The following is a 21529-nucleotide window of genomic DNA, read 5'->3' as shown; positions in this document are numbered from 1 at the left end:
TTCCAGCAGCAGCCGCTCTCTCTCTCCCTACAAGAGTGGTGACGTCACAACTGGCATCACATGCGAACATGGCTGACGCGATGACGTCACAGCCTACTGCTTCTCTCACTACTTCGTTGCCTCCGGAGACGAATACACTTGCTGACTCTTTGGTCTTTCTGACTCTTTGGTACACAGTCATGAAGAGATTACAAGCTCTAGAGGACAAAATTGATAAGAAAGACAAAAAGAAAAGACGTGAATCGTCTTGTTCTTCGTCTTCTTCCTCTAGTTCGGCGTCATCGCAAAATTCAGTGATTTCACTGAGTGTACCAGTCAAGCGTTGGAGGATACGGGACTTCGTGGCTGATCCTCGGGCCAAGAGAAGAAGAGTAAATTCTTCTTCATCTTCGAGCCAGGACTGTCACATTCCTGTCGGCAACAAAGTAAAGAAGGCAGTGGCTGGTAAGCTTAACACTAATGGACGAAGTCATTTACAGGCGTCTGAACAAGTGAAAACATCATCAGTTGCTGGGATAGCGGCCACTGCAGAGATGCCAGCAGTGAAGACAAAGCGTTTAGGAGAGATCCACTGCCATTGGTAAAATCAACAGTGAGTGGGCAGTATTCAACGAAGAATGGAGAACGTATACCAGTTTTGCTTGTAAGACCTTTAAAAGGTCGAATAATAAAGAGTTGGTAACCTCTCCTGATGCGCTGATGTAAGGCATTGTTCGCCTCGATGGGAGATCAAGGCCGACTTCCCCGACGGCCATCGGAGATGATTGTCAAATGACCTTGAATGATATTAATAGGGATAGAGAGGAAATTAGGTCGGTTTCGGAAGAACCTTCATCTTGGAGGTGTAGACGGAGTTCTTGCTCTAGATCTGTGAATAGAGAAGAAGCTAGGCGGTCACGTTCTCCTACTAACTATTCGAGATTGAGCCAACATCGGCCATCAGAGATCAAAGATGCCGTGGTCATAGGGTCGGACGGCCATGACGCGCACAAACGTTTGTCAGAGGATAGGAGTGAACTAGCTTCTCCTGCGGCCGAACACAATACGTTGGAACTGGAGGAAGGGGAAAACCAGTTTCTGGCTTTGTATGCAGAGGTGGTTGATTTGATTCGTCACTTCAATAACCTTTCAAGGAGCACGGAGGCACCTGCCAGTTTGCTTCCTCCGGGAATCGATATGGTATTTGGACTGAAAAAGGATACGAAGGTGTCGTATAAATTACCTTGCTCAAGTCATGTGGAGTCAGTTTTACAGCATGTCAATGCACGGATTGCTGGAAGGGATAATTCGTTTAAGATCAAATAGACCATTTAAGTTTATCCCCCCGCTATTGACGAAGCAGGAAATATTATGCGACACCTATGGTTCCTTTGCTATCTAGACAAATTAACCCAGATGTGGTAAGGTTAAAACCTGGATTAACCTTGGATCAAGTTAAGATGGAATGCCCGTCAATGACTTGTCAGGAGGCTGCTACTTTGGAAGCAACAGCTTCTTCTGTCTTTCAGACTGCTTCTTGGTTAGACCTTTGGTCAACAGTAGTGGCAAAAATTGCATCCTCTGATGTAACAAGAAAAGTAGTGGATGAGACAATGTTTATCAGATTGCTACAATCAGGTTCCAAAGCAATTGTGTACTTGACGAATTTGAGTGCCAATGTTTTGGCTATATCCTATTGATGAGGAGAGATTCAGCATTGGCTAGATTAAGCCGCACTACTGACTTGGATTCCCTGTTAGCAATGAGGAAAGGGGATATCCTAGAGTCGCAATTGCTTTTACCAGAGGGCATACTGGAAGATGCTATAGATAGATTCGTCCAGGAGGCAGTTAGGAAAACATCTGGAAGCCAGGCTAATTCTAATGAGGTAAGACATCAGCAAACACCTCGTAAGGAATAAGTGAGACATAACATCTCTAACAGATCAACAAGACCCCCTTTCCCCAAAGAAGTTAGTTCGTCGGCCCTTTCACAATAGACCCAACAGAGGAAGGGGTTTTAGAGGCAGGGGGAGAGGTTCAAGACGATAGGATGGGCGCCTCTCATTACTCAGCCACACCAGTGGGGGTTTGCCTGGCAAATCACTGGAAGGTGTGGCAGGAATTTGGAGTGGAGCAGTGAGCGGTGGATGTTCTCAGAGTCGGATATTTGATTGCGTTCGAAGTGACCCCACCCTTGACAGAACAACCATTACTGCACCTCTCCTGTGCTCGGAAATCTCAGAAAGCTTTTATTCTGCAAGAGGAAGTGAAGAAGATGATGGAAAAGGAGCTGTGGAACAAGTATCGCTTCCGTCAAGGGTTTTACAGCCGCATTTTCCTTGTCCCCAAAGCCAACGTAAATTGGAGGAAAGTAATAGATCTGTCAACATTGAATCTGTTTATAAGGAAAACCCGATTCAGAATGGAGACCCCAAAGACCGTTCTAGCAGCAGTCAGGGACAAGGACGTTATGCTGACAATAGACTTGAAGGACGCATACTTTCAGATCCCAGCCCATCAATCTTCCAGGAAATTTCTCCGCTTCAGTCTTGCAGATAAAGTTTTCCAATTCAGAGTCCTGTGCTTTGGATTGACAACGTCTCCACAAGTTTTTACAAGAGTATTCAGTCTCGCGTCGACATGGGCGCATGCTCAAGGGATCAGGCTAATAGGATACCTAGACGACTGGCTGGTGATAGCAAAGTCCAGAGAAAAATTACTTTGGGACAGGGTTACCCTTCTGCAGTTTTGTCACAGACTAGGCATTGTGATAAATCAGGAGAAGTCAAAGTTGGATCCAAGTCACCGGCTGGTGTATCTGGGTATGATTATAGACACAGTAAAAGCTAAAGTGTTCCCAGCAGACCAGAGAGTAGAGAAATGCAAACAAGTGGTGAATGCCTTTCTGAAAAAACAAACACAGCCAGCAAAACAGTGGCAAGTAGTACTGGGAATTGTAAGTTCCTTGGAGAAGCTGGTACCACACGGGAGACTGCACCTTCGATCATTGCAATGGAGGATGAAGGAGTTTTGGTCTCCAGTAGTAGATCACCCATACGAGCAAATTCCCTTGTTGACAGAGGTGAGGAAAGACCTGCCGTGGTGGGTGCAGGACAACAATCTGACTGTGGGAGTTCCCCTTCAGCAACCCTTTCCAGACCTCTTGCTGTTCTCGGATGCGTCACTCGAAGGTTGGGGCGCCCACATGGAGGAGCTGATGATTTCAGGGAAGTGGAGTTGCGAGGACAGAGAACTTCATATAAACGTGTTGGAGTGTACACTGCGCAGAGGAAGGGGATATGTATTTTTAAAATTTTATATACAGGCAGTGCCCGGTTATTGGCGGGGTTTCCGTTTCAAAGTGTGACGATAAGCGAAAATTGCCTATTTTCTGCTCTTATCTATATACAATCAGCGCAATTTGTCTAGAGAATTTTTGGAATTCTTAGGTATTTCAGCGTTTTTGGGACTCACATCACATACCCCCCAAAAAAATTGGCCAGGAGAAAATGACTAATTGGCCCTTTTGTTCATCCATCCATGCTTGTGTGGTTATCATAGCCAACACTTAGTGTTTCATTTTTGGCCTAGGGGAGTGGAATGATTTTGACGGCGGTCTATTCCTTACTTGTTTAGGCTTTTTGTGCCATGAGTTTTGGGGTCTACCACACCCTTAGAGTGATACCTGGTAAATTTCCCAAACGTGATAATATTGTGAGAGTTGTTGAACTCCATAAAGTCAGTAAAAACAAACAAGAAATTGCAGAAATTACCGGTATGGACGAGAAGACAGTGTCGCGGCTGCTTCAAAGATGGCGCCAGGCAGGAGGAGGTGATGAGGTCCCTGAACACAAACATGGTCGGGGAAGGCCCCTGAAGATTCCTGTGAAGACTTTTAAAGTCTTTTAAAAGTGTCAGTTGGACCTTAATCCTTCAATTACTGCAAAGGAATTGAAAGAAAAGAACCCTAAACTTCTTAGAAACGTCCCTGTAAGGGAAATTCAAGATGATATTTGGAAGAGGCTGAAATATTCCAAGGTGAAAGCTCGAGTCAAGCCCCTCGTAACTGCTAAGCAACATCGCTGTCGTGTCCAATTTACCAAGGACCATAAGGACTGGGACCTTGTACAGTTGCATAAGGTCCTTTGGACCAATGAAGCGACGTTCTGCATCAGTGAGAGCAAGGGAACGAAGGTGTGAAAGTCACATACTTAGTCAGCGTGTGACTTGCAGCTGACCGTGACTAGTGTTAAGCATCCACCCTACCTCATGGTGTGGCGCTCCTTTGGCTACGATGGATTAGGGAACCTTTTTGTGCTTCCTAAAAGCCAAATGCTTAACTCTGAGCATTATATTAAGCTGCTCCAGGGCAATTTAGCTGAGTCCTTCGCCAAAACCGGCTGCGAAATCCTTCAGCAGAACGGTGCCCCTTACCACACTTCAAGGACAGTCAAAAAGTGGCTCTCTGACAACGAGGTTGACTATATCCATGATTGGCCTGGCTAATCACCTGATCTGTCCCCATAGAAAACCTCTGGGGAATCTTGAAGTGCTGCCTTCATAAGGAGGATACCTCGATAATCCCCAAGCTTGAGATTGCAATCCAGAAGGTGTGGTGGGGAAGTACTGTCAAAACTTGGTTGATTGTCTTCCACAGTGACTCCAGGTCACCACGTCCAAGGGCTTCACCATCGGGAAGTAGCATTGACGATGTAAGTGTTAAACTATTTTGTTTTTATATTTTATCAATGAAATTGATTTTTTCTGTAGGCTGATGTTGCAAATCTCTAGACAAATTGTGCTGACTGTATAATATATGTGTATATATACTATATATAAATAGTTAAGCTGCTTCCTTTTCTAGAGGGAATTAGCTGGGTGATAGAACAGCTCTCACTTCTCGCTAATTGCCTTAAGTTTGCATACAACACTGTCTGACATCACGGTTACGTAATGACTCCTTATAACTAGCGTCTAACTTCCATATCTATGCAGACTACACCCACAGGTGGTGATGTACAAAAATCCTCTCCTCCCCTCAAATAGTACCCATTCACTCCATTTGGTACTGTCTCCCAACATTCTGTGGTATAATGCTAACATTCCAGCATCATCTCTTCCATCTGAGTTCCTCTGTTTGGGCCTTAGGAGTTTCAACCATGTTTTTGTTTGATTCCCCTTTAGTATATAAGCAGTGTATAGCTGCCGTGTTGCCATTTTCACTTCCTTTTGCTGAAGATGAATCCATTAATTGGCGCTCTTTAGTTTACTTCTATCGGCTCCTGTTAGAATGAATAAGACATTAACATTGATTGTGGTAAGGTGTGTTATGGAAGTAGAGTTTTTGGGAATTGGTGAACAGTCGGGAGAACAAGCTAGGAAACTGTTTACTTATAATGGCTCAGCTCGTAACACAAACAGTGTAGTGTGCTCGTAACTGTTTTGTATTTGAGGTATAAATCCCTTAGTCCTTTCGGTGTGGCAGGGACGCATTCTCGTAAACCAAATATGATAGTAACCTTGCTTTCTCCCTTATCATTAATTGTTAGGAAATCATGTTTTTGAATTTTGGGAGCATGAAGGTACACAATGGAGTATAGGTGCATATCCTCATATATGAAGGTGATAGTGTCTTTAGTTTTGGACTGTCGGTTTGGGTTTTCGGCTCAGTACTCTTATGAGTAAGGATCCTCGAACAAGTCTCACTACCAGTAAGGATCTCACAACAGGCAGGAAGGTTGAAAAAAAGGCTTTCAGTTCGCTTGGCTGAACGTTTTTTCTCTGGCTACACTAACCCACTATCCTCATTCAGTGTGGTAGTCAGCTGACTAACAGTAGGTAAGATTCATTCCCAATAATGATAATTTTCAAATTAAAAATATTTTAATGATAAAATAAGGTTTCACATATACTTACCAAACAATTACATAATCAGAGCCCTCCCTCCTCCCCACAGATGGACATTGCGGCTCAACGAATGGAAGTCTAAAGCTCAGCAGTACCAGGTATTCCCAAAAGTGGGCGGGATCTGCATCACCTACACAAACGATGGCAGCGCTGCTACCGCCGCCAGGAATTTGAATTTTTGACTGCCAGGTAAGAAAGCGTACAGCTAATGTAATTGTTTGGTAAGTATATGTGAAACCTTATTTTATCATTAAAATATCATTTTCACATAAGTGACTTACCAAACAATTACATTAGCTGGCTTTATGAACAAAAAACAACAGTCATGTGCTCACATTATATATAATGTCTGCAGTACCTTACCTTGTGAGAGAGCAGCTACAGGCAGATGCTGCCTCTGGTTGGCGCTCCCATCACATGTAGGAGACGTGGCAGTAAAGGCCAGGGTCGTCCCTACTAATGGTGGGATTTTTTGCAATCATGGAAGTTCACCGATGATTGACAAAAACAACAATAATTTGCCCTTGCCCTGGTCGAAAAGACCAGATAAAAAACCATACAAAACCATCACCTACACTAAAAACCATATGGTACCCTTAACCAGATATAAGAACTGGTGGGTACTTCAGGTACATGTACCCCCAGGCTTCCCACAAACTCAAAAAACCTCAAATTCAAGGCGAGGAGATAGTAGAGGGAAAAAACAGAATCCCCCTATGCTTCCTCTCCCAACACCATTCCCGCTACTGACAACGGTCCCAATCTAAAGCAGTTATCGTAAGTAGTTTCTACCTCCTTCAAATAGTGCTATGCAAACACCGATTTTGACCTCCAGAACGTAGTTTGCATAATGGAGGATAGAGACATATTCTGTCTGAAAGCCAGTGACGTTGCTACTGCACGAATCTCATGCGTCTTCACTTTCAGCACCCTAAGAGCTTGTTCCTGAGTTTGGGCATGCGTTTCTCAGATCAAACTCCTCAGGAAAAAGGACATTGCATTCTTTGAAAGAGGCCGAGACAGGCTTCCAGCAAGCACCAGAGTCGGCTCTCCTCTCCTCTCACAGTTTCTGTCCTAGTCAGGTAGTGTCTGATGGCTCTGACCGGACACAATATACGTTCCTCATCTTCCGACCTGACTAAGTCTGTTAGGTTCTTTATCTTGAAAGAACGGGGCCAAGGATTCAAAGGATCCTTATTTTTAGCAAGGAAGTCTGTTACATAAGAGCAAACTGCGTTGCCCTGGGCAAAACCCACTTCCTTACTCATCGCCTGCAACTCACTCACTCTTCCCGCTGTGGCTAAGGCGACTAGGAATAGTGTCTTCCTAGTTACGTCCCTCAAGGTTGCAGAATTCAATGGTTCGAATTGGGGGCTGTTGAGCCACCTTAAAACTACATCCAAATTCCATTCCACTTCTCTAGGCTTGAAAATCTTGGAGGAACTAAAGGATCTGATCAGGTCACTGATGTCCTGATTTGATGAAATGTTGAGGCCTCTATGCTTGAAAACCGATGAAAGCATGGCCCTATATCCTTTAATAGTTGAAGTGGCCAACTTCTTGGTGTCCCTCAGAAATAACAAAAATTCTGCAATTTCTGTTATAGATGTCTCAGAAGAAGAGATGCTATGTCGTCTGCACCATGACCTAAAAACTCTCCACTTGGACTGGTAGAGCTTGGCAGAAGAGCTTCTTCTGCTGCTAGCAATAGCCTCTGACGCCCTTTGCGAAAACCCTTTTGCTCTGACCAGGTTCCTGACAGTCTGGATCCTGTCAGGGCCAGAGCGGACAACCCTTGGTGATATCGGTTGAAATGGGGTTGTCTCAGAAGCGATGGATTTTGTGGAAGTAGCCTGGGAAAATCCACCAGCAGATTGAGAAGGTCCGGGAACCACACTTTCCTGGGCCAGAATAGTACCACTAGGGTCATTGTCACATTCTGGTGTGATTGAAGCTTGTTTAAGACCTCTCTTATTATCCCGAAGGGAGGAGAAGCGTAAACGTCCAGTCCTGTCCTCCAATCTAGCAGCATCGCATCTGTTCTCCACACTAGTGGTTCTGGAATAGGAGAACAGAAAATGGGAAGGCGATTGTTCCTCGATGTGGCGAACAGATCTATCGATGATCTTCCCCAAAGCTTCCAGAGGTCTTGACACACACTCTTGTTCAGAGTCCATTCTGTTGGTAACACCTGATTTACCCGACTCAGTTCATCTGCAAGTACGTTCATTCTCCCTTGCACGAATCTTGGAAAAAGGGTGATTCTCTTCTCGTTCGTCCAGGTGAGGAGATCTTCGGCTATCTTATTGAGAGAGAACGAGTGGGTCCCTCCCTGCTTCTGTACATATGACAGTGCTGTGGTGTTGTCTGAGTAGACCTCTACGTTTCTTCCGGTGACTAAGTGGTCGAACGCTTGTAGCCCTAAGAGGATGGCCTTCAATTCCTTCCCATTGATGTGCAAGATCTTTTCTCATTCTGTCCACAGACCTGACACACTCTTGTCTCCTAGGAGGGCTCCCCATCCGCTGTCTGAGGCGTCTGAGAAGAACTGCAGGTCGGGGTTCGACACGACTATGGAGATTCCTTGTAATCTTTCCCTCGAATGCCACCAACGAAGATCCATCTTTATCTCTTCCGTCAGGGGGGAAAACTAGTGAGTCCGACTGTGTCTTCCGAGACCAATTTGCTTTCAGGAAGAACTGAAGCGGCCTCGTGTAGGCGTCCTAACCTGACAAAACTCTCCACTGAAGCCAGGGTCCCGAGTAGGCTCATCCATTCGAGCGCTGAGCAGGACAGCGAACTAGAAATTGCTGGACTGTCGACAGGCAGGACTCTATCCTCTTCGGAGAGAGAAAAACCCGAAAAGGTAGAGAGTCTCGTATCATTCCTAAATAGAGAATCCTCTGAGTTGGAATCAGTTGGGACTTCTCCGTGTTTACTATGATACCCAATTGTTGTGTCAAAGTAAGTGTCTTCTCCAAGTCCTTCACACACCGACGCCTGGATCTGGCTCTCAGGAGCCAGTCGTCTAAGTAAAAAGCTGTGTTGATCCCCATCAAATGCAGCCACTTTCCCAGAGGAGCAAGAATCCGAGTAAATACTTGAGGGGCGGTTCACAGACCGAAGCAGAGGGCTCTGAACTGGAGGACTCTCTTCTTGAAGATGAATCTCAGGAACTTCCTGGAGTTCTGACGGATGGGGACATGGAAGTATGCATCTTTCGTGTTGAGAGATACCATCCAGTCGCCCGGTTGGATGGCTGACATTACCGATCGACTGGTTTCCATTCGGAATTTCGTCTTCCGGACGAAGAGGTTCAGAGCGCTTATGTCCAACACAGGTCTCCATCCCCCTGATGCCTTGGGGACTACGAAGAGCCTGTTGTAAAACCCTGGGGAGTTCGTGTCTGTTACTTCCTCTATGACCTCTTTGTTGATGAGCTCTTTTACTTCTTTGGCTAAAGCCAAAGCTCTTGTTGATCCTGTCGAGTATGCTGTCAAACAGACAGGTGTATTGTACACTGGTGGATCCTGTGTAAAAGGGATCACATATCCCTCTCGAAGCACCTGAATTACCCACTGTTCTGCTCCTCTTCGACTTCATTCCTCCCAGTAGTCGTGGAGGACCTTCCGATCATTTCTCTGTGTTGAAGGAAGGTTTCTCGGTAGACTTGGAGGTGATTCGTAGATTTGTTCTTTGTCTCTGCTGCCACCTCGACTTACCTCCTCAAAAGGGATGTTTTTGTAGAGGAGAAGCTTTGGCTCCTGTCGCTGGAGGTTCCTTAGGTCTTCTCGCTGACTGAAAGAGAAGATCATTTCTCGAGGTCCGACAGCACATGCTTAATGGTTTCTTCTGGAAACAGGTGAGATTTACTCTGGGGGGAGAACAACAAAGCTGATTTTTGGTTCGTGGTTACTCCTAGAGATGTGAAGGAGCACCACCATTCTCTCTTCTTTAGTACATACTCCCATAGTGAATAGGGCAGCCAGTTCCCCTGAACCGTCTCTCACTGCCCTGTCAGCACAGGACAACACATTGAGCCATTCGGCAGAAAAATCCTCATGTAGAGACTGGCAATCTTCAATTTTCCTGGCTAACGCTGCAATAGTCCAATCCAGAAAACTGAAGACTTCGATCAACTTGTATAAGTTCTTCATCTTGCCTGACTCCCTTTTCTTAGCAAGCCACTCTTCTACTTCCTTCAGTGCTTCGAGGACTGAGAAAGAACTAGTTTCGGTAACCCCGAAGGCGTTGATCTCCTATCCTTCACAAACATCGAGGGAGGTGAAGAAGGCGAAACTGTTTTAAAAAAATCCGGATAAGTCTGTAAAAGAAACCTTAACAGACTAGAATAAGCAGAAGAGGGCTTCAAATCCTGGTCTTGAGTTTCCTCTTCCGACAGGACGGTTGATACCCCATCTTCCTTTCCGTCTGGCTCGTTGTCTTCTTCAAAAAGACCATCAATTCTTGAAGTTGATGTTTAAAGGGACCCAAAGCAGAATCCTCTAGCAAGGGTTTGGCCTTCGCATCATCCTTAGGCGAAGACAAAGTCGTGGCTGTCATACGGCTCTTCTTCGAAAACGATGACTGAGGGAGTCAAAACAACACGAGGCGAACGAGTCAAAGCAGCTCGAGGCGAATGAGGCGAACGAGTCGAAACAGCTCGAGACGAATGAGGCGAACAAGTCGAAACAGCTCGAGACGAATGAGGCGAACGAGTCGAAACTCCTATCGACACACAATGAGGCGAGGCAGTCTCGCGAGCGCTGTAACGCACGTGAGCGTCTGACTCCGTCCGAAGTTAAGCTATCCGAAGAGGACTGATGATCTTCCCGGAAAAACTGGTCCGGTGCGAAACTGCAGTAAGGTTGTGGACTCCAGTGCTCCTTGGATTTTTTAATAGGCGGCAACGTCCCTCTCGTACGGTGGGCATGTCTCTTCAAGAGACTCGACACTAAATCACTCCACACATTTCGCCTCGACACAGGCGACTGCACTTCCGAGTCAGACGACAACTGCGCGTCACTGATATCTACGCCTTTCCAGCGGCGTTTTCTGGGCACTCGCGAGTCGACGGAGTTGGCGACTGACCATGGGCAAACTCCCCCAGTCTCCCTTCGACCTCCGGTATGTCTTCTCCCGGGAGCTGGGGAGTATGACAGTGACCTTCGTTAAGGAGAACGGGGAATGGACAGCCGCCTCCTCGGACACGACACTGACACTGACACTTGGCCTAACACTGGCCTTTTCACTTGACTTCTCTACGAACGCACGAAACGGCACCCAAATCCATAACGGATTTCACCAAGAACTCAAATTTCTTGTCCATCTTGGACTCTAACAAGGAAATGGTGTTGGGATCGGAAACATGGGATACCTGGTCTGGAGTAATTGGTACTGAAGTTGGAGGACTCAATAGGTGAAATATTCGATAAAAGTGGAGAAGATAGTGACGGTTTGTTTGCATCTAAAGGCACAGGAGTTGTCTCTACTCTAGTTTTACTACCCGCTCTAAGAGCTGTTATCCTTTTCCTATCTTTGTCCATCTTATCCAAATGAGTTTGAAAAGTCTTCCAACCTTGTTCATCTAAACTACGGCACTCATCACAAGTGAATTCCTTGCTACAGCACTGACCCCTACATTTAACACATTTGGAGTGCGGATCGTAACATAGTTTAGCTAATCTAGTTTTGCAGCCACTGCTGCAAAACCTAAATGAAGAAGAACTAGCATCAGACATCTTCGTAATAACTTGCTAATAACTAGGCAGCTAACTGATGAAGCAAAAAAGCCAACCAAGCAATTGTACATCACCAAAAAGAAAAAGTCCACAATGGCGACGACAGTCGACTGCAACAACAAACCACCAGTGTAACCCTGTGGCCGGCAGAAAACGAATTGAAGTCTAAAGCTCAGCAGTACCAGGTATTCCCGAAAGTGGGCGGGATCTGTATCACCTACACAAACGATGGCAGCGCTGCTACCGCCGCCAGGAATTTGAATTTTTGACTACCAGGTAAGAAAGCGTACAGCTAATGTAATTGTTTGGTAAGTCACTTATGTCAAATTAATAATTTGAATACATATAATGGAAACCCACCCAGCCTTCCCAGATCTTAGTGGGTGGTTATGAAGAGGTCTGACTTGAAAGTGTACATTCTGACCCCACCTGGTGGGAAAACAGGTGACTGCAGAGACAGTCCTAACAGGTTAGCCAATTGTAACAGAAATTTTTTTTAAATACCAATAAAACCTGAGGACACAAAGATGTAGGCTAACTTTAACAATAGGTAACTATCATGAAAATTGTCTTATTTTGTGCTTTTTTTTAATTTTATAGTTCTGTATTTTTTTGAAATTGACTTAAATCATTTTGGTTACTAATTTTTTTATTTTTTATATACTGAAGGATCTCCCTGTTGGTGTGGACTACAGCAATTTAGAAAAAGAGCATCCATGTGAACACATGGTTGGTGACTTGGTGTGGGTACTTTTAAAAGGAAATCCTTTATGGCCGGCCATGATATCTTATCAGCCAGATAATGGAGAGTTCACCAAGTTACATGGTAAGTATTTTGTTCTTTATTGTGTAGGGTGTCTGAAGTTTCCAATTGCTCCAGTTTTGTTTTGACCAATAATTTTTAAGCTCTCTCTCTCTCTCTCTCTCTTCTCTCTCTCTCTCTCCTCTCTCTCTCTCGCTCTCTCTCTCCTCTCTCTCCTCTCTCTATCTCCTCCTCTCTCTCTCTCTCTCTCTCTCTCTCTCTCTCTCTCTCTCTCTCTCTCTCTCTCTCAAGAAAATCATTCATCAAACATTTGACAGATCTGGACCTAATTAATCAGCATTATGCAGAAAAGATCTACGGTGTCTATCTACATTAAACCACCAGAGTCAGTGATCAGAATTGTAGAATCTTCACGCTGATATGGGCAAGTTAAAAGGTTAGCTGATCTCCAAATGGTTGTGGACATATGAGCCATTATGCTGGTGTCAAAAAATCAGAAATTTAACCTCATGCAGATTATTGATGGAGAGAAGAACAAATTTTAATAGTCCTCCCATGTGTATCATTTAACATAACAGAACTTGAATAGGCCTTGGTGAAGGAAATATTTGCTCCTCGACCAGATGACATTCCATATACATATCATAGGGCATGCTTTCAGCAGCTTAGAGTATCTTTAGCATTCCACCAGTGATGTTTTAGTCCAAATGAGTTTTCTATTTGCAAAAAATTTGTAGGCAGACAACATCAAGTGTTTTTGATTTGAAAAAAGCACATGACTAAATTTTGGAACATTTAAGAGTATAATTAGGATCAGTAGTGTTAAGTATCAAATGTCATGGGTTATTTCCTATTTGTGTGCTGTAACTATTTATGGAATAGCAAAAATAGTCCTAGATTAAATATTTTATACTATTTGTTTTTACTTTTCATTTATCATCTTTTCCACATTAAGTTGTGTCTGAACAGTGCTTACAGCTCATCATAAAAAAAGTAGTGAAGTATACTGAAATACATAGCTTGAGGTTTTCTACAAGAAATTGCCTGCTATGTAGTTTATATTTATATATGCCCAAAGAACTTAAGTTGTATAGTGGATATTAATATATGTGCAAAGAACTTGAAGTGTCTCAGAAACTAGAGGCTTTGTGAGTAACTAATGATAATTACTTTAAGCTATAGAGAGTAAATGTTTGTTGTTAATACTATGTAAAGCACTGCTTTTCCCAAAACTGTATATCTATGCTAAGTTTTTATATCTGCATGTACCTGCAAAATTAGGACTGAATTTTATTAGAGATACATGGATTAGCCAGAGGAACATTTAAATCTTCTCCCATTTATGTATTTATGAATAGCACACCCCCTCTATCAAAAAAGGTTCCTCCTCCTCAGATGTGTAAACAGCCTTATGTAACTTAGTGTGTTATTCACTGAGCTTTCATCCTGATATATAAATGTAATGAAAATTTTTTGTACTCTGTACCCATAAAAATATTTTGAATTTCCCCCTTTTTAATCTGTAGTTTTGCCTAATCCTGACAGATTTGGATTACCAAGAAATTCAGATTAAAATTAACATAGCAGTACGATGAAAGTTAAGATAGACTACTCAGGAGCATGCTGTACCTTTAGTGGTCAGATTTTTTACCACCAGAAAAGTTTTTTAATTTTATTAATATTTGTTTTTATAGTTAAGACATATATGTTGATTAAGCTATTATGGCTCCCTTTTTTAAGAAATTAAACTAGTTTATTATTATAGCTGTGTAGGTTATCCATGTCTATGACTTTTCACTGGTAATTTTAGAGGGTATGAAATGGGTTTTCTTGTTGGCATGAAGGTGGTTGCAGGTCAGCGTACTAAACTTAGTTGAACTGGCAGTGTTTTTGTCCTTGGAAGTTTAAAACATTTTCTTTCCACAGTGAAACAAAGTTGGCAAGGAAAATTGAGCTGCATTCGTTTGTATTTCGTCCAGTTCTTCAATGATAATTCACAAACTTACTGGATTGCTCCTAGTAGTGCATTGCCATTTGAGGGCTATGCAAAGTTAAAGGAATATCTTCATGATCTGAAATCTAAGGTAAGCACATACATTACTATAATGCAACATAAATAACCAGACCAGTCACCTGTGTCTTTGGATTTGTTTTTTTAGTGATATAGTATACATTCTCATACTGCTGTTTGTTAATCCAGTGTGAGGATTTTATGATAAAAGTTGTGAGAAATTTGTTTGCAAAGCTTGTTATTCATAGTTTTATCACATTTTTGGTGCTCATCCCAGAATATATCAGGACTAGGGATTTGCAAAGCTATTGGCATTTAGATGTTTCATTTGAGTTGCAAATAGTTGAAATGTACTGTACTGGTTTTCATATTAAGCATAACTTATGTATGTCTGTACTTCTTTCTTGTACTGTAACCAGTCTCTCTTCTTTGCACAACCCCATGCAGCATTTTTAACTCTTCAGTGTGACCCCAAGTATTATATATATCTATATATATATTTATATTTATATTATATCCCAATTTGTTATGTTTATTTCTACATTTACAGTATTACTGATAATTTTGGTAATATTTTGTTATTTAACCCTTTAACGCCGATTGGATGTATTAAATGTCGATATACTATATTGTCTGTTGGGTGCTGATTGGACGTATGGTATGTCGATATAAATGTTTTTTTTTTAAATTCGTGGAAAAATAGTTATAGGAGGCCTACTAGGCGAAAACTTTTGAATCGCGCCTTGGGGGATACTGGGAGCTCACGGATCAAGGCGTTGTTTTGTTTACAATCGTTATGCAGGCGCGCAAGCACGAATTTCTTTCTTATGGCACTAAAAAGTAATAGCGACACATCTCAGAAATTATTTCGTCACTTTGACATAATTTTTGCACCATTTTAAATTAGCCGTTACATTAAGTTTTATATATAAAAATATGTGCAATTTCATGTAGAATACAACAAAAAACAACTCATGATTGTAGCTTTTATCAGTTTTGAAATATTTTCATATAAATAATGATAAGTGCCAAAATTTCAACCTTCGGTCAACTTTGACTCTACCGAAATGGTTGAAAAACGCAATTGTAAGCTAAAACTCTTATATTCTAGTAATATTCAATTATTTGCCTTCATTTTGCAACAAATTGGAAGTCTCGAGCACAATATTTCGATTTATGGTGAATTTATAAAAAAAACTTTTCCTTACGTCCGCGCGGTAACTCTTCCGAAAAAATCATAAATTTTTTTGTCCGATTGTCGTAATGTTTGCACCATTTTAAATTAGCCGTTACATAAAGTTTTATAAATGGAAATGTGTGCAATTGCATGTAGAATACAAATAAAAACAACCCATGGTTGTAGCTTTTATCAGTTTTGAAATATTTTCATATAAATAACAATAAGTGCCAAAATATCATCCTTCAGTCAACTTTGACTCGACCGAAATGGTAAAAAAATGCAATTTTAAGCTAAAACTCTTATATTCTAGTAATATTCAATCATTTGCCTTTATTTTGCAACAAATTGGAAGTCTCTAGCACAATATTTTGATTTATGGTGAATTTAGGGAAAAAAAAAAAAAAAAAACAAAAAAAAAAAAAAAAATTTCCTTCCGTCCGCGTGGTAACTCTTCCGAAAAAAATCAGAAAATTTTTTTCGTCCGATTGTCATAATGTTTGCACCATTTTAAATTAGCTGTTACATAAAGTGTTATATATGAAAATGTGCACAATTTCATGTAGAATACAACAAAACAACCCATGGTTGTAGCTTTTATCAGTTTTGAAATATATTCATATAAATAACAATAAGTGCCAAAATTTCAACCTTCATTCAACTTTGACTCTACCGAAATGGTCGAAAAACGCAATTGTAAGCTAAAACTCTTATATTCGAGTAATATTCAATCATTTGCCTTCATTTTGCAACAAATTGGAAGTCTCTAACACAATATTTCGATTTATGGTGAATTTATGAAATAAACTTTTTCCTTACGTCCGTGCGGTAACTCTTCCGAAAAAATCAGAAATTTTTTCGTGCGATTGTCGTAATGTTTGCACCATTTTAAATTAGCTGTTACATAAAGTTTTATATATGAAAATGTGCGCAATTTCATGTAGAATACAACAAAAACAATCTATGGTTGTAGCTTTTATCAGTTTTGAAATATTTTCATATAAATAACGATAAATAGAAAAAATTCGTCCTTTGGTCAACTTTAACTCGACAGAAATGGTCGAAAACTGCAATTGTAAGCTACAACACTTACGGTCTAGTAATATTCAATCAATTACCTTCATTTTGCAACAAACGGGAAGTCTCTAGCACAATATTTCGATTTATGGTGAATTTTTGAAAACTGCTTTTTTTTTTACGTCCGCACGCTACGAATTCATGCATCATTTTGTGATAATATTTCTCTGTGTTGCCTTGATCGTTTTATAATGTGTTATATACCAAAATTATCGCAATTTAGTGTACAATACAACGGAAAAAAATTAAATCTTTAGTTTTAACCGTTTTGCTCACAGCGCAATTTGAATACAATTATATATGAAATTTTGTTTTTGCGCTATCATATATCCCATTATTTATATATAATAATGATATTTTTTTTTCATTTCTGATGGTTGCATACTAAACTTCATGCAATGACAAAAAAAGGAGCCAAAAATGAACTCTTAATCTTGAAAAATGAGCGTGCTGTGATTTTTTGAAAAAAACATTTTTTCCGGTTCGGCGCTCACTCCCAGACCCCGCTGGCATACGGGAGACGATTTTTATTATACCCCTTCGGCGATAAAGGGTTAAGTAAAAGAGAAATGGAAAACATTTAAATTTATTTACAAAAAAAGATTACAAAATGGTGATACTATTTTAACACTTCATAAGTTCATAGCATGCTACTCCTCAGATTGGCAATTACAATATGATGATACTATTTTAACACTACATAACATGCTGCTCAGTTATAACTGCAGTATTATAAGTGTCACACTATACCTCCTGGCTGTCTGATATTATGAGTAGCCTACTTTTAGGACTGGTCACTATTTGATCAGTTTTTACTCTTAATGAGAGTTCAGTAACTTACTACCCAAAGCATTGAATTTAGCATGATACCTTGTACCTGCTGCTTGGATGTTTTGTATACACATTCCCTGGGTGCAACCTCAGCGACCCCCCCAACCCCGATGACCTGTTTATGACCTCACATAATGGGCATTCTGACCCCTGATTTGAGAACCCCTGCTCTGGCCTATCAGATACCTTCCCGCTCACTCCCCGTTTCTGAATCCTGCTGTTACGCCAACACCTGAACGTAGTGTAGTAGACAGTCTCTCCCGTGCCTCCCATAAGAGCAGTTGTTTAAGAATACCATCCTTAGCAATGTATTGTTAATAATAAAATCACTGAAGTCTCCTGACCTATATATTAATGTGGTGCATCTCCTGGTTGCTCCACAACCATGGCCATCAAGTCTAGTGTCTTATGGTGAGATTTCGTTCTCTTCCGTGCCTCTTCTTACTGTTCAGAATGATCAGTATAAGTGTGTAGGCATTCTCCTGTCTTCACTCTTACATTGTACTCACCTTAAGAAATTTCTTTCCTCATGTTCTCCCAGTTGCCCCTTGGAAGAGCCTGCTTATATTGGTATTTGCCATTCCTCCAGTTTGACTTTCTTCCCTTTCAGCTATTCCTGCAGTGTTGTCATCTTCGACAGACTTCATTTGCTCTGCAGATGACGATTTCCTTCTTATGTTGAAGATTAAGGTCTCATCTGTGCTCAAAGACCAGTTTCTTAATTTCATTAACTCTTAACATGAATGAATTAATCCCAACTCATTTTCGTGTCTTTATGTCAGCCTTTAAAGCCTGTGTTTCCATGAGTTTGGCACCATCTGCTTTGACTTTCTCCTCCATGTATACAAGCTTGTTTGTGATTGCTTACCTATTGCCAGTACTCTGTTGCTTAGAAATGCTGTGCTGCTCCTGGCTCCTTGATAGTTCCAGTGTATTCAGCTACAATTCCTGCTTATGTTTGATACTACACCCTCAACCACTTCTGTGTTCTCAGATTCCTCGATATACTGCTCTGCTGAGTCCTCCCATTCGCATGTAATGGCTGCAACAACTGCGATGTAAACTCCAGTGTTCTTGATAATGTCTGTATTCTCAGCCACATCATGTTCCTGGCTAAAGGGTTTCCTGTGCAGTCTCTTGGTAGTTCATCCTATTTGTTATTGCTGGTGGCATCTTGTCTGCAAGATAAATCTCTGTTAAGTGAGTCTCCCTCCTGGTGGACTTGTAAGACCTGCTTTGTCAAAGAATATCCTCAAACCATACTGAGAGATTGTCTCCTTAGGCCACCGTCATCACTGTTCAAGCTTGTCAGGAATCTGGACCAGGATGTGTGTGACCTCCCTTAGGTCATGACTGTGACTCATTTTGCCATTCTGCAGCTAAGGGAGCCCTTTTGAGTCCTGTCACCCCAAAGGTCCTCTTTTCTTCCACCAATTACTTCTCTCCCATTCACCTGTTGTCTTCTTATAGCTCATGACCATGGGTTTCATAACCACTTGTCTCCTCTTTTACTTACCCTCTGAGTGACTCGTATTCCACTCCTCCCAAGTCTCCAACTTGCCCTTCTGCTAGTGTTACCACTGCTCACTTTCCTACTTGTGCCACTTTTAGACTGTTCATGCTCCTTTGCCCAGTTCTCCTCGAACTGCCTATAAAGCTAGGTTTGATTTTATAGTCATCATGGAAACTGTTTTAGGAACAGTTGTTATCAAATTATTAAATTATTTTCAGCATAATTTTTGTTTCTTTCTGTTAGTCAGGATTTTTCTATTTCTTTCTGTTACATTCAGGTCACTGTCCGATTTGTTAGCTTTAACTTATACTGTATTCATGTTTTTCAGTTTCGAACTTTGAAGAGCACTCAAAAATCTCATGCTGAAAGCATGTTGAAAACACTTGGTCACATAAAAAAGCTAGATACTGCGCCATCTGCACAGAAGAGAGAGCGGTGGATGGTGGCCATAGAAGAGGGGGAGCAAGCATTGCATATGGATAGGTAAGCCCTTTCGTTACATGCAAGCTTAAGTTTGCTTTTCTAATTTCCTGCAGTGATATATAATTCTTAAGATCATGGCATTTATGAATGAAGTTACATTCTGGAAAATCTGGTTTGGTGTTTAAAGATCTGCCTTGTTGCCAATTTTACAAAAACAACAACTGACGTGTGTTACAGACCTTTGAATGTTTTTGAGGGGCTTTTAATTTTCAGGTAGTACTTTAATCTCCCTTCTATTTCACCCTGCTCTCGATCTCTACACTTCAGTCAGGCCAAAACTTTATTGCCATATTGTATTCAAGCCATTCAATTATTTTGTCAGAGAGAGAAAGATCTGTTTGTATACAATTGTTTATTTTCATGTATGACACTTACCTGGCAGGTATATATATAGCTATATTCTCTGTTCGCACTGGCAGAATTTTCAAAACTCGCGGCAACCGCTAGATCACTGGTAGTTCAGGTGATCGCCACCCCGCTCCCGTGGCGCTGGTGCTCGGAATCATTCCCATTTTCGTCAGATTTTTTTCTGCCACTGAACCGGCAACATCGTTGTTGGTTCCCTGCTAGAATTCGAAACTCGTTAGCTGACTTTCGCTGTACTTGGATGGTTTATTGGGTATCGTATTGGAAAGTTGGATTGGCAATCGTGATTGGAAGTTATTATAATGTCTGATTCTGGTATAGTATTTCGAGTGTGTATGAAAGAAGGGTGCAAGGTGAGACTGCCGAAAGCTTCGGTAGACCCTCACACAGTATGTAAGAAGTGTAGAGAGGTTTTGTGTACTTGGGATAATAGATGTAATGAGTGTGAAAGTTTAAATGAGAAGGAGTGGAAGACTTTCACAAAATATGTTGAGAGGACTAGAAAAGGATAGAGTAAGAAGATCGGTGTCTCGGAGTGAGAGGTCAGGATCTTCTAGTAAGGCCTTGAATACTTCTGTTATTTCTCCCCTTCTTCCCAAGTAGAAGTTGTTAATCCTTCTCCTCAGGTCTCTCCTGCGCCCGCTGCTGTTTCTGAGGATACTAATTATGTGAAAGTGTTTGCCGCCCTTGCGTCAATGGGCGATCAGATTCAGCGTCTTACAGACAAAGTGTACGTTTGAAAGTGCCAGTGTAGTGGAGGGGGCGGCTAATCGTCTCACTCGTGCTCCTAGACCTAGGCCTCTGCCAAGCTCCCAGACCCAAGGGAGAAGGCATGTCGACAGTCGAAGGGAGGCGAGAGGGGTTCCCTTACGATCAGTCGTCCCTTCAGGCAGTCCTGTTGCGTCCCAGGCTGCAGCAGTGCGTCATAGAAAAGGCGACACTGGGAAGTGTTTTTTTCCTCTACAGATAGTGCTGCGTCAGGCAGGTATGGACGTTATGCGGAAGTTTCGCGTCCTCTGAAGAGGACGCATAGACCTACGTCTTCTCAAGATGAGCGTTACCCTCAAGAACGGTGGAGTAGTCCCGAGATTTTCTCTTCTAGTGATGAGGAAGAGGTGGTTCCGATTAAAAGGAGGAGATCCTTTAAGTCAAGACAAGACGCAAGACCTCATGTATACGAGGGTTCTCTGGATAGGAGCCCTCCTTCTGAATACGGAGCAGTCTCTCCGATATCTTCTCCTTATCGTAGAACTCAAGATCGAGTTTCTCGCTTTGATGATCCGTCTCGTCGTCGTTCTCGCTTGCTCAGACTTCCCGCCAGGAAGCAGAGACTAGGAACTTCCTTGAAGAGATGCAAGGAAAGTTAGCCGATTTAGTTAAATCGTGGGGAACATCGGAACATCCTCCTACGAGGCGTAAGGACGCATCTCTCCCCGTCAAGTCATCTAAAAGGACGCATGATGGTTTGCCTCCTTCTCATCACGCTTCGGAGTCTCGTGTAGTACACAAGTTACGAGAGCAGACGCAAGTTACGAGAACAGGAAGCAGGACGCAAGTTTCCGGAGCAGGACGCAGGACGCAGGACGCAAGCTTCCGGAACAGGACGCAGGACGCAACCTCGGAGCTCAGAAGGACGCAGGAGCAGGCGGCAGGAGCCGGTTCTTTTTCCCGCGAGGTTG

General features: G+C 42.1%; 1 protein-coding gene across 1 annotated transcript in view; it reads left to right on the top strand.

The window, feature by feature from the left end:
- Positions 1-21529, top strand: part of LOC135222937 (histone-lysine N-methyltransferase NSD2-like) — a 159509-nt gene that overhangs the window by 30485 nt on the left and 107495 nt on the right. The window contains 3 exon segments of the mRNA XM_064261387.1: positions 12299-12455; positions 14319-14476; positions 19330-19484. Of these exon segments, the coding sequence (XP_064117457.1) occupies positions 12299-12455; positions 14319-14476; positions 19330-19484 (470 nt within the window).

The sequence above is a fragment of the Macrobrachium nipponense genome, chromosome 8, assembly GCF_015104395.2.
Source record: "Macrobrachium nipponense isolate FS-2020 chromosome 8, ASM1510439v2, whole genome shotgun sequence".
NCBI lineage: Eukaryota > Metazoa > Arthropoda > Malacostraca > Decapoda > Palaemonidae > Macrobrachium > Macrobrachium nipponense.
Note: the sequence above shows the minus strand (reverse complement) of the source record. Positions and strands in the feature narration are given on the sequence as shown.